Source organism: Danio rerio, chromosome 18, assembly GCF_049306965.1.
Source record: "Danio rerio strain Tuebingen ecotype United States chromosome 18, GRCz12tu, whole genome shotgun sequence".
NCBI classification, from domain to species: Eukaryota; Metazoa; Chordata; class Actinopteri; order Cypriniformes; family Danionidae; genus Danio; species Danio rerio.
Genome location: NC_133193.1, coordinates 23672233 through 23685527, shown reverse-complemented (window position 1 = coordinate 23685527; position 13295 = coordinate 23672233). Strand labels below are relative to the sequence as shown.

Sequence of the window (13295 nt, the reverse complement as noted above, 5' to 3'; positions counted from 1 at the left end):
GCACGTTTTTATGCAGCGAATGCCCATCCACACACACTCATACACTACGGACAATTTAGCCTACCCAATTCACCCGTACCGCATGTCTTTCGACTGTGCGGAAAACCAGAGCACCTGGAGGAAACCCACGCAAACACAGTGAGAACATGTAAACTCCAGAAACGCCAACTGACCCAGCCGAGGCTCGAACCAGCTACCTTCTTGCTGTGAGGCAACAACACTACCTCCTGCACCACTGCGTCGCCAGAGAGAAGACAACATAATAGTTTTAATAACTAATTTAAAACAACTCATTTTTCTTTGGTGACAGTGCATATTATGCATTTACTTGTTTTTTAAGATAACAGTATTCAGTTTAAAGCGCAATTTAAAGGCTTAACTATGTAAACCAAGTCATTGGACAACAGTTGTTGCTTGATCTGTAGCCAATCAGAAAGAGGACACAAAATCTTAATGGAGTAATAATGTTGACTAAAATGCTTTCCCCAGTCAGAAGGAAAAATATATTAGGAAATTCTGTGAAAATGTCATTGATCTGTTAAACAGCACTTAGGAAATATTTAAAAAAGAATACAAATTTCAATTAATAACAATGACTTTAACTGTACATCAATGTGCCTGTGTGTTAGGGACATCCTGGAAGTTTATATTGTGCAGCCATAAAAGCTGATCTGAATTAGGTGATCAAGAATGATGAAAATATATGAAGTTTATTGGCTAAAGTAAGTGACTTGATGTTTGGTGATTTTCTGACCTCGTGTTTTTATGCTGGGAATTAAAGAGTACAAAAAATTGTTTTTTTATTGTAATTCCTAAAACTGAGGTGTTTTTATTTCTTTTTTAGAGTAATTTTAAATTAACATTTAATATCTACCTAATAACAATAATATGCCTTGAAAGAGGCCGTGGTTAGTGATTTGTGCATGTTTAATTCACATCTTTGGATGGAAACATAACTAGTGTCCTTCTGCTAAAAGGGTCACAGACCGTTTAAAAAAAATACAACACTCCAAAATGAACATAGCCTGCATGCTAACACACAGAAGAAAAAACACCCCTTCTGTCAGTTACAATAAATTATCATGCAAGTAAACAGATAAACAAAGTACACACACCAATTAAACGTTTCTGTTAAAGTAAGGAACACAGTAGTCACTGGTAGAAATGTTAAAGTGTACACCTAAAAATGTAATACATTTAATAAACACAATACATTCATTTAGCTTTAGAGATTATTATGGGAATTTCTGCATAACTTGAGCTTGCTTTGTGGGTTTACCATGCACACTTTTAATGTAAAATAATTAAATCAACACAATAATAATGTAATATTTGTTTAAAAAAGATAGTAAATTCATATTTTTGTTACCAATAGTTACTAGTTTCCAAATACAAAAGAAATATTTTTCTTACCCGTTGTTTACTACATTTCAAAGTGAATCTGCTCTGAAATTGGCCTGTTGTGAAAACATAATCATTAAGATTATAAAATTGTAGATTAAGATTATAAATTTGTAGATTAAGATTATATGTTTGTAGATTGTAGGTGTACAAATGTAAAGTATTAGATTTTGAGATGCATCAAGTACCCATTGAAAAAAGGCAACTAAAAAAACAAACACACATGGAATTAGGACAATATTTTTTATTAGCTGTACAGCAATACATTCTCTACACCATCTTACCTCTACACCCCACCCAGCCATAATAAATGTCTTTATAAGGTTGGTTTTCTGATCATTGTAAAATTCACACAGTACAGCTAGGTGTAAAAAAAAAAGCATTAACCTAGAATTTTAAGAGCTTAAAAAAAAAAAAAAAAAAAAAAAAGCAATTTAAATGCAATTACATGTTGGAGAAAAACTTCATTCTCAATCAGAAAAACAAAAGATCAGAAATAAAAGGACATTGCTCTTTTGAACAAGTGACAAACTTTTTTTTTTTTTACAAATATCCTATCCAAGCTTCCCCTTCTAGAAACATTTTGTATCAAAATAGCTTCCTCGAACACTCGTATTAAACTTCTTAAATTAAATGTGGTCTGAAAAACCTATTGTAAACTTTACGTCTCCTCTCGGAATCCCATGAAATCATAAACTTGGATCACGCTTTCAAATTTGGGGTGGCTGTCGGGAACATGACCACACATGGAAATGGATCCAAGCGATCGGAGACATGCGCTTCTCGCTGTACCTGCCCAGTTCTGTCCCTTTTCCTCCTTTTACAAAAGCTAGAACAAAATCCAACATGGAAGCCTATTCGTCAGGTGGAACAACATTAAAAGCCACTCTTCGCCCTGTAAAGCGCTGGTTAAAGAGATTAAGCAACCCTCCCCATCAAGCGAGTGGAGCAGACTCAAATGCACAAATTCAAGCTACAGAAGGACAGAGAAGAAAAGGGGTTATATGCAGCCTACATGATTCTTCAGGCTTTTATTTTTTTCCCCACAAGTAATTTGAAAGCCTTCAGTGGCATGTTTCCAAACAACTACCGTTAAAAGCCATTGCCCTAGCATTCAAGGTGATCAATTCACTAGAAAAAGATTAAAACGTTCATAATAAAACAGAAAATAAAAATTATTTACAAGCAAGACTAGCCAAGATTACCTGTTTTATACAACTTTATCAACCGCAGGTTTTCTTTTTCTTTTGTTGAACTTATGAATGGATGGATGTCATCGTCCCTGGCTTGATAATCTGATGGCTACATTTCTACGCTCTCTAACATCATCAACTGTGACCAGTGAAAGAGCACATGAGGAACAAACAGCAAAGAAAGTCATCATAAATGTCAAACATTGAGAGGATTTTCTCAGACAGATGGGGCAAAAACACCCATTTCTACAGCAGTGAAGCAAATTGAGGAAAGTCAATGCTCGACCAGGCACAAAATGATATATCATCTCTCAATATTGCCATGGTAATGTCAGATTTGAATTGTCAAATGAAAACGGTTGGTTAGCATGGTAAAGAAAGTCTAGATGTATGTCACGAGCACACTTCTGCTCTCAAAAAAAAAAATCATCCCACCACGTACAATGAACTACTGGTGTGACGGGAACAGTAGAAAAGCTCAGTTTTGTGATCGTCATGAGAAGACACTGTGTAAGAACTTTAGGACATCGGGCATTTGGGGTTTTGTAGCAAACAGTGGAATAATGGAGTCCTTAAGAATCTTGATGCAGGACATTAGGACACAGCGCAGTATTAAAGGAGGTGAGGAAAGTGAAGTATGTGAGCATGTGTAAATAGATAGAGATATATATATATATATATATTCAAGGGACGCATATGGGGATGTGCATTTATGCAAGCATGGGTGATCAGCCTGTGTGTGTACACGTATCCCCAGATCACCGGTCCATCATGCTAAGGATCATTTCAGGAGTAAGATCACCGTTAGGTGCAGCTTCTGGGACTGTTAACTGCACCGTTTCTACATCGGCCTCAACCGCCTCCACTTCCTCTATGATCGGCTGGGCAGCTACAACTGCGTCAGTGCCCTCTGGCTCCTTCTTCACAATGATGTTCTCAATGGCCCCTGTGCTTTCATCCTCCACCTGGATAATGGCAGCAGCTGTCAGGAGAAACAGACAGAATCGTTTAGTTTAACCTGTCTAAAAGATTCTGAAAGGTCTGCATTAACATGCAGTGGAGAACACATTACCTGTGGTGGTTTTGGTAATGGACTTGGTAGGAGAGACCTTGGGTGCGTTCTTAGGGGGTCTGCCCCGTTTCCTCTTGATTGGTGGCTCAGCTGGTGCGGGGATTGGAACACTGGGTGGAGCCTGGTCTAGCAAACCCATCTGGTCTTCATCAAGAAGGTCATCCTCATCCTCTTCATCAATGTCATCAAGGTCAGGTTCACCATGCTCATCTGGGTAATTTAGACCATGATGTAAATTATAAAGATCCCATCGAGTTAAATGATGATCAAACAATCTGACTTCATGTTCAGGCAATTGTTAAACTAATAGAGGAGTAAGGAGACAAAAAAGCCAAGCTACTGACCACTGTCATCATCATCGTCATCATCCTTTCTAGACCGCATCTTCCTCTTTCTGCCTCCACGGCCCCTTTTGGGTGGAGTTCCGTTCTCTCCATCAGCAGAATCCATACCAGTGCAGTTCTCTGCATGTCTTGCCATGGTATTCTGTTCAGAGACACAAACAATTTGTTAAACACCATTCACTGCAACAAGTGGCCTCCTGGCAAATGATCGGGCCTCTTATCATATATCATACCCTGCGAGTGAAGGTCTTTCCGCACTTGGTGCATACAAAGGATGTGGGTACAAAGTTGGGGTCATGATAGCGGCGAAAGTGCATGTCCAACAGCTGTTTCTGCCTAAAGGTCTTCTCACATTGGCTGCAGGCATATGGCTTCTCCCCAGTATGTGTGCGCTTGTGCATGACCATGTGACGCTCCTGTTAGCAAGCACACAGTGGAGTAAGTGAGAAAGTTCTCTACACATAATTAATGAATGCTTAAAGTGAACTTCAGTAAACAATTGTCAGCTTTCTGACCTGGCGGCATGCATAGTCACACTGATCACACTTGAAGCGTTTCTCATTTTTGTGGGATTTCTGATGCTGGATAAGAGCGTAGCGCTCGTGGAACACAGCATCACAGTAACGGCACTTTCTGCCCTGTTCAATGTAGGAATGCTGCTTACGGAGATGCACACCTGTTAGGGACACAGATTTAAACAGGTAAACTTTAATACACAACAAGAAGAATAAACTCTAAAAAGATATTAACAATGCTACTAGAACTATAAAAGATTACAAAGTAGTACAAGCTGAAGAAAGCAGTTTTACCAAGATCACTCTTGCGGGCAATGACGGTGTCGCAGTGAGGGCAGTGAAATTTCGCCACATTTTCTGTGTGCTTCTGCAGAATGTGCATCTTCATGGTGCCACTCTGGGTAAACCGTGCATGACAGATATAGCACTCATAGGGCTTCTCTCCTGTTGGACAATCAAAAAGTCAATACTAAAATAAGAGATCAACAAATGAATTTAAAAAAGTGAATTCAGCAGTAAAGCAAGCCTCTGCTAACCTGAGTGGGTCCTCATGTGTCTCTTCAGCTTATATGTATCTCTGCTGGCATAACTGCACAGACTGCACTGGAACGGACGCTCTCCTGTGTGGGAGCGAATGTGGCGCTTCAGCTTGCTAACCTGCAACATTTCAAGACAACATTTCGTTCAATTCATCATTCACATGACTATTTTACCACACACACTTGACCTTAATACAATTATTGCATATTAATGAATTACCCCTTATATGTATTAAGTATTATCATTTACGCATTCTGTATGAAATGCTATCAGACCAACCTCTACACTGGCGTAGTCACACATAGAGCACTTGAACGGTTTCTCATGAGTGTGCTTGTAGCGTCTGTGTCGCACCAGCTCTCCACTGGTGACAAAGGCCATGTCACAGTCAGTGCACTTATGTGGTCTGGTGCCTGTCAGAAAAAATAAAAAAAGTTAATTCCTAATTATCTAGAAACTCAAAGACCTTTATACCTAACTGTAATACTCCAGGGTATGTACCTGTGTGGGTATTAAGATGGTTCCTCAGCAAAGTCACAGTCCTAAATGCTCGTCCGCAAAGATGGCACTTGTGAGGCCTCTCGTCTGTGTGGCTCTTCATGTGGCGGTCCAGATTGGACCGGCGTGGGCAAGTGTAACTGCACAGCTCACACTGGAATGTCTTCTTAACACCTGCACAAAGCAAATGATTTAGCTCAAAGCAGATCTGACATTGATATCATACAAGCCGCGAATCATTCGTTCAGCAAATATCACACACTCACCTTTCTTCTTGATTTTGGTTGGTTTGGGTGGTTTCATGTTACCCACAACTTTCTCAGCATTGACTTCAGAAAGCAGACCCTCCTGCTGCTCCTCCTCGAAATCATACACAGACACATCCATGTCTTTATCACCCTCTGTGTTGTAGCGCAGCTTGCTCTTCTTCGTCTTCTTGACCTTTTTAACAGGAGGTGTGTAGTCGGGATCTTTGGACCAGGCGGGGTCTTCATTTTGGGGTTCAGCCATTTCTTCTTCCTCCTCCTGATGCGGAGGCTGATCGTCTTGGGGCTGGAGCTCATCTTGCTCCACAGTTTCTACTTCTCCGTTTGCACCCACTTTGACCACCTGAAAAAGAAAAGAACATTAAGATTCACAAGGTGGTCCCTTTAAAACATACCATCTATTCACAACCAAAACAGATCACAAACCTGAAAGCCCTCAGGCAATGGCAGGGTGTGACAGATGACCGGCTCCCCATCTTTAGGCATGGCAGTTGCATCCACCAGTGTCCCCTGCAGCTCTTCCACGGTGGCGGCAGTGACAGGCACAGCAGAAACAGGCACCTGCACCAGCTGCAGCTCTCCCAAGCCCAACTGCTGCTCCTCCATATTCACCACCTGCAGGGTGATGATCTGTGTATCATCGACTGTAGTGACTGTGGCTTCATGAGCAGCACCAGCCACAGCGACAGGTGCCCCGACGGCAGCCTCCATGACTTCTGTCTTCATCTGCAGCAAGGCAGGGTCCAGGGTTTCCATCATCATCATGTCCACGCTGCTGTTGACACTAACTACACTCTCAACCAGCTGTTGCTGGGCCTCCACCACAGGCTCAACTTCAGCCTGTGCTTGCTCAATCACAGCAGCCTGCAGCAGCTCGGCTCCCACCTCCTCATCTTCCCGCCGCCTTTGGTATGTCTTGCACTCCTTGGCCTTGAAAGCATCCCCTGCATCTTCCACCACGGCCTCAGTCGGTCCCCCTTCCATGGGTAATACCTACATTGGTTAAAATCACAAATTAGCAGACAGAATTTAGGAAATTTCTCCTTCCTGTCTACAATCTCAACTGCATTTACTTACTCGCTCCGAGACAGGCTGCTATCAACATTGCAACTGGTATATAACAGCGTTGAGTTTGCACTTCCCAAGACATCCATGGTTTTGGTGATTGTGCAATTGAGGTAAAGTTGGTTTTATATTTGTACATTCATACTTTCTTCTTAATAATATAATATTAGAAAAGTGTTGTTTGCAAATTCTAAATAGCGAAATCAAATTAGCAGCCAAATGACCATTAAAGTACACCATCGTTCCCAGTCATATAAACAGTGCTAATGTTTTGAAGTAATACTTGCATGTGATTTCAAGCTGAATATTCCAAAGTACCATGGTAAACAATATATGGAGAATGTCACAAGTTGTCACTAAACGAATGTGCACATTTAAAACCAACTTTACCTCAATTTTTGTACAGTATACTGTGAGTTTACCTGCACCAATATGGAACACTTCATCTCTCTACCACTGCGCCTCGACCACTTTCTGTCTCCGATGAATGACCTATCTGCCTTAACTCTGCTTCTTACTACCTGACTCTACCTGTTGGGATGCAAACAAATCAAGCAAAGTGCAAAATAACCCACACTTCTCTAACACTTCATACAAGTCAAAGCTAAATCACACCGCATTTATGCCATTTAATGTTAATTAAATTGCACACAGCGCATCTCACATAAATGTTCATTAAACATTTACACAGACGTGTAAAAATAAAAATTTACCATTTACATTTTGCATAAATATAATAACCATAAGTATAATAAATATAAGCGCAAAATCTCCAAAAACTTGCAAAACTTGAATGTGACTTTCATTATAGCAAAGCCAGGTTTTGAACTCTTGATTCGTCGCCAGAAAGCATCATCTGAACCGATTCTCTTCTACTTCCTCATGAATGCGCGCATTTGGCCACCGATACAATAAACAGACAAAACGGTGCAACTGTGTCCACTGTCCTTACCTCCACACGTTTCAAAACACCCTTATGGTTTTCCACAGCAAGAGGGCATTCTGAGATGGTTAATCGTGTTTTTGTACCACTACCAGTCGGGTTGTAGAGGGAGCTCTCTACAGTTTTTATCCCTTCAGTCGTTTGTTGCTTGAGGTTAGTCTTTCAATAAGAGCGAGCGGTCGCACCGAGCTCGACAACTGCGGCTGTTTTTAGGTGATAAACTCCGGGATTCGGGAAGAGCACGGCGAGACTCGGTCTTAGCTATCGAAAATGGCCATCGGTGTCATTTAGCAAAGGCATCTTCCTCGTTTGATTTTAATCTGCGCAATGCGTTAGCAGAGGCAGCAGAACTGAAGCTGAAACCACCAAAGATGCGTTTATTTTTAAACTTGTTGCGGTATTTCGGATTACATGAGCGATAAAGACCAAGGAGCGAAGGGAGGCCGCAGTAATGGGACTTTATTCTCGCGGAACCGGGTCAATGTTTCATCGGCTCGGGTTTGAATTTAACTGCTCGAGGAGGGGCGCGAACGCGGCGTTGGGCGCCACTAAAACGTGGCTTACTACCAAAAATCGGACACTTTCCGCTTAAAACACTAAGGATTTCACATTTGCGGATGCACAACTTATGTTTTAAGCCGTTTTGGGTGTGGCAGGACTGGAAATCTGTTAACTTTCAGGGACACGTTAGCTTCTTGGCTAAGTGCGCGTGCAGAAACGGCGGGTTTCTAAAGACAGGAAACAAAGAGAAGAAACAGAAAATGGACGCCTGGCCTAAAGATTGAAGCAAACATCCTGACGTTAAATAATGGCATCTCGGCGAAATGCCGGCTGATATAGTTTAAATAGTGCTTAATAATAGGACTGAAGCCCGAACTTCTGGGTTATAAATGTTTTTTGCTAAATTTTCGATAACGATAGAGGGAGACAAACACCCCCCGCCAGCCGCCTGGACTGGGAGCCCCATCGTGACACCTAGAGGCCGATTAAAGCTCCTGCAAAACTATCCCCCTATCGGAAAAGTAGTGCGATTTTACCTGCGTTTGATGATTTACTCTCGCGTTGATTTCGACAGAAAGCCCAGGGTTTGTTCTTCCTTCAGTACGAGACGGAGTAAAATTGCGTCCTTCACCTCCGGCGGTTTTAATCCTCTCCCGCTTTTGCAGAGTAGGCTCCGCACAAAATGGCGGCCCTTAGCGACTGTTGCGCATGCGCGTCAAGCAGGGGGGCGGTGGCGAGGGGGAGGGCTGTAAACACAGGCAGTGTCCGGATTGGCCGTGTGGGGCGCTACTTTTGAATTACGGATGTGGGCTCTTTTTTTCTTTTTTGTAACGTTCAGTGAATTGTGGATCCATTTTCTGTTTAATATGATAGCATACGATACTGTTATTACATTATGAAACATATATATATATATATATTTATAAGTAGAAAGAAGAAAACTGTTTCCACCTACTAAACTTGGAAATATCAGAAGAGTTAGTGTGAAGGTCTGTATTGTTTAATTGAATTATCGAAAACAGTGTTATATAACCGTCGATAACTAAAAATAAACAGCCTAAATACATCTGAAAGTGGCATTTTTAGTTTTGCTATTGTCATTGTTACATTCCCTGTTGTCTAATAAAAACATTTATATTTTAAATTAGAGAGAAATGTTATTAATTTGCTAAATTAAATAATAAAAGATACATATAAATTGTACCTCCAACCAGTTGACATGTTTTCAGGCATGTTTCTTTCACTAATACACTTTTATAAATTTCATGATGTTATTTTGTACACAAAAATACAATAAAACTAATAATTTCACTCAAAAGTATAACTTCTTATGCAGAAATGGACTAAGTGGCTTTTTTTTTTCCCCCCATAGCTCTGTAACTTAAAATTCAATTCCAGACCCGTAGCTAGGGGGGTTCGGATGGTTCACAAGGCTCATCCCTCCACTGATATTAGGTCCAGTACATGAGCACATTTGTCTTATTTTGACTGCTATGCCGTAGGTAGTGCTGTCGCCTCACAGCAAGAAGATCGCTGGTTTGAGCCTCGGCTCAGTTGGCTTTCTGTGTGGAGTTTGCATGTTCTCCTTGCATTTGCGTGGGTTTCCTCTGGGTGCTCCGGTTTTACCCCAGTCCAAAAGGCATGCGGTACAGGTGAATTAAGGCTAAATTGTCCGTAGTGTATGAGTGTTTGTGTGTTTGGATGTTTCCCAGAGATAGGTTGCGGCTGGAAGGGCATCCGCTGCATAAAAACTTGCTGGATAAGTTGGCGGTTCATTCCGCTGTGGCGACCCTGGATTAATAAAGGGACTAAGCCGACAAGAAAATGAATAAATGACTGCTATGCCATCATAAAGTGTAAAAATACCCCATCAAAGAAGGCATCCATTTAATCCAAACAATAATTTCTCATGAATCTAACATCCAGCTGTGCAAGAAAACATACAATGTGACAGAAGTGAAGTCATCTTTCCCTACAAGTAGGCCAAATTTTATTCTGAAATTTGGACCTTATTCTTGAAAGAAAAAGAAAAAAATAAGGTTTGAAGCACCAAAAGCGGCCGATGTTAAAGTTAATTTTAATTCTAATTAGGCCATTTTTGTTATCCATGAACTTTCAAAAAGTTAAGTTCTACATTATTATTATTGTCAAAAATTCTTATTCAGAAGGCCAAATTTTGACTGAGGAAAGTTGAATGTGCTGGTAAATTTATTTGACCAATAAATGGAAATAGTTATAAATGACAATACAGTTTTTTAAATTTTTTTTTTATTTAAATATTTTTTTGTTACCTCAAAAAGTGTGATTATTATCAGGGATGTCCCGATCAGTTTTTTTTATTTTTTGCCCTCGAGTCTGAGTCGTTTGATATTCAGTATTTACCAATACCAAAACATGATCTTATACTGCTATAATACATAAAAAAAGTTTTTAAAAAGCGAAGAAACAGATCCAGGGCGTTCCTTATTTTCGGATCTGGACACCCCTAGTTATGCTGACCAACAAGCTAATCCAGCTTAAAATAGTGCATAAAATGTCACTCAAATGCAGTATTTAAATCTCATTATTAAATAGAACATAAGTCAAATAACTGCAAAAAGGTCAGCTTTTTGAGAAAAAGTAACCACCTTTACACCAGGCTGACTACAGGCCTGAATTCATTATTGAAAATGGCCCCTCTTAAGTAGCTTTTCTTAGTGCTTGTACATGTGGAAAATATCAATCTCTAAAATAAATCAGCCAAGTATAAGTGTTCATAATTTTAATAGTTTCCTTTACAGTTGATGTCAGCAATATCCTTGTCAGACAATATACATATTTAGAGTAAATAAAAAACAAAAATCAAAAGTAAATCACTTCCTTAATGCTGCACAATCTGTAGATAATAATGAAAAATATATTTATTTAAATCTGTTCTGCGGTTTGCAATCCTAAACCACAGTCCTTGAGTTTTAAATTAAGTCTATCTATCTCATTCTCTTGCTCCCCATGCTAATTCGAGGCACTTGTACACTGAAGAGGCGTTTTCTTTGTCATATTTAAGTCTGGAACAGATTGAATTCGTATAAAAAACTAAATAAAATAAATGAACAAACCTTCTCTGGCTCCAACTCTTTCAGTCTAGCAGCACTGGAGAAATGCTCTGAGTCGAACATCATTCAAATATAAAGAGCATGAAGAGGTTGCCCAAACCCATCGCAAAAAGCAATATTCACCATAGCTTTCACTCATGATAATGATGACATCTTCAAAAATACACCACTTTTACATCGCCAGTGCCTTAAAAGTGAAGTAAATGGTGAATCAAATGAAATCTGCGCTTGCCATTGAGCATTTCAACATTAAAACTAAATTACAACACAAAACATTTACACTTCCAATGGGATATAGATATATATTCTGTATCAATAAAGCATATGACAGTATGGAATGGCACTGTTACACTTTTATGGCAACAAGGTCCCTATGAAAGTTTGGGATTTATAAGGAAACGCTTCCCATGATTCCCATCCTGCTTTACCAACGTACATTCTGCAATCTATATGTACACGCACACATAAGCACTCCTTACAGACGACCAGTTTCTCCGTGTACTCGGCAGGTAGTCGCCATCTACTTGCATTATTAAAGTGAAAATAACACTTCATCTCCCGTCGCTATCAGTCACCACTTGCATTGCTGAAAAACGTCCTTGAATTGTGAAGGCAACTCCATTGGGCCCAATCATAAGGCAGCACATGTTGTTTATAAACCCACTTCCACATTACTTTACAGTAGTTCATCTTATTAGGCCATGTCCAGAATGTTAATAATAATATACAAGTCCTCTGGTCCAATGATTGTATATAGCATCCGTCCACATCTTTTGAGGACAGCGCTGGCACTCTATCTGTGAGAGTGTGATTTGTGTGTCGTTTAGTGTGTATTTAATAGTTTGTATCTGGCATGAACATGATGGTGAGGATACTTGAAGGTGTTGTTTTTGGCCCGGTTGATTGTGTTAGAACGCTGTACTGGCCATACTGCCGGGGGAGAAGAGCCGGGACATCCCATCTTGTGAGGACTCAAGGTGTCGATGAGCCATCTTTCCCTCCTCACCTGCAATTCAAGCAAAACAAAGTCAAAAAAAGAAACAGGAGTTTGAGTTCAATGTTGTGAATTACTTATTCAGAAAGCAAAATTCTGAATGAGGAAAGTTGAATGTGCTGGCCAGTTTGTTATTTGCCCAATAAATGACAATAGGTTACCATTTCTGTTTCATTTAAAACTTTAACTTTTTTGGTACCTCAAAAAATGTGGTTATGATGACCATCCAACAAGCTAATCCAGCTTATAATAGTGGTTAAAATATCACTCAAATGCAGTATTTAAATCTCATTATTAAATAGAACATAAGGCGAACAACTGCAAAAAGGTCAGCTTTTTGAGAAAGAAGTAACCACCTTTACACCAGGCTGACTACAGGCCTGAATTCATTATTGAAAATGGCCCCTCTTAAGCAGCTTTTCTCAGTCTAAATACATAAATAAATCAGCCAAGTTTTAAGTGTTCATAATTTTAATAGTTTCCTTTACAGTTGTCACTTTATTATCCAGCTGTGCAAGAAAACATACAATATGACGAAAGTAAAGTCATCTTTCACTGCAAGTAGGCCAACTTTTATTCTGATTCTTGGACCTTACTCTTGAATGGAAAAATAAGAATTAAACGGTTTGAAACACCAAAAGTTGCCCATGTTAAAGTTAATTTTAATACTAATTAGGCTATTTTTGTTATCCATGAACTTTCAAAAAGTTAAGCTCTACATTATTACTATTAAATAATAAAGAGACAGGAGTTTGAGTTCAATATTGTTAATTACTGTTGTAGGAAAAAAATAGGAAATAGCATGATTTGTTTAATAAAGCAACGTTTATATTTCATGTGTTAAGGAGAACACAATATTGTCACCCGCTGA

The 13295-nt window shown here is 39.6% G+C and overlaps 2 protein-coding genes across 13 annotated transcripts in view; both read right to left on the bottom strand.

Annotated features, from left to right (window-relative positions):
- Nucleotides 1-1630: 1630 nt before the first annotated feature.
- Nucleotides 1631-9003, bottom strand: ctcf (CCCTC-binding factor (zinc finger protein)). Of its 4 annotated transcripts, none has more exons than XM_073929015.1 (13): nt 7847-8993; nt 7317-7425; nt 6256-6822; nt 5830-6172; nt 5567-5737; nt 5345-5478; nt 5062-5182; nt 4820-4969; nt 4526-4686; nt 4244-4426; nt 4011-4152; nt 3667-3876; nt 1631-3576 (listed from the first exon to the last, which is right to left on the bottom strand). In XM_073929015.1, exons 2-13 carry the CDS (start codon nt 7338-7340, stop codon nt 3353-3355), a joined length of 2430 nt encoding a protein of 809 aa, XP_073785116.1. In that variant the 5' UTR covers nt 7341-7425; nt 7847-8993; the 3' UTR covers nt 1631-3352.
- Nucleotides 9004-11084: 2081 nt separating this feature from the next.
- ripor1 (RHO family interacting cell polarization regulator 1) overlaps nt 11085-13295 on the bottom strand; it is a 144871-nt gene continuing 142660 nt past the window's right edge. For 8 of the 9 annotated variants that reach the window (XM_009293580.5, XM_073929344.1, XM_009293579.5 and 5 more), the window contains one exon: nt 11085-12436. In XM_009293580.5, coding sequence (XP_009291855.1) covers nt 12339-12436 — 98 coding nt within the window. In that variant the 3' untranslated portion in view covers nt 11085-12338. The remainder of the gene's footprint in view (nt 12437-13295) is intronic. The other variant, NM_001045108.2, reaches the window with a different exon arrangement.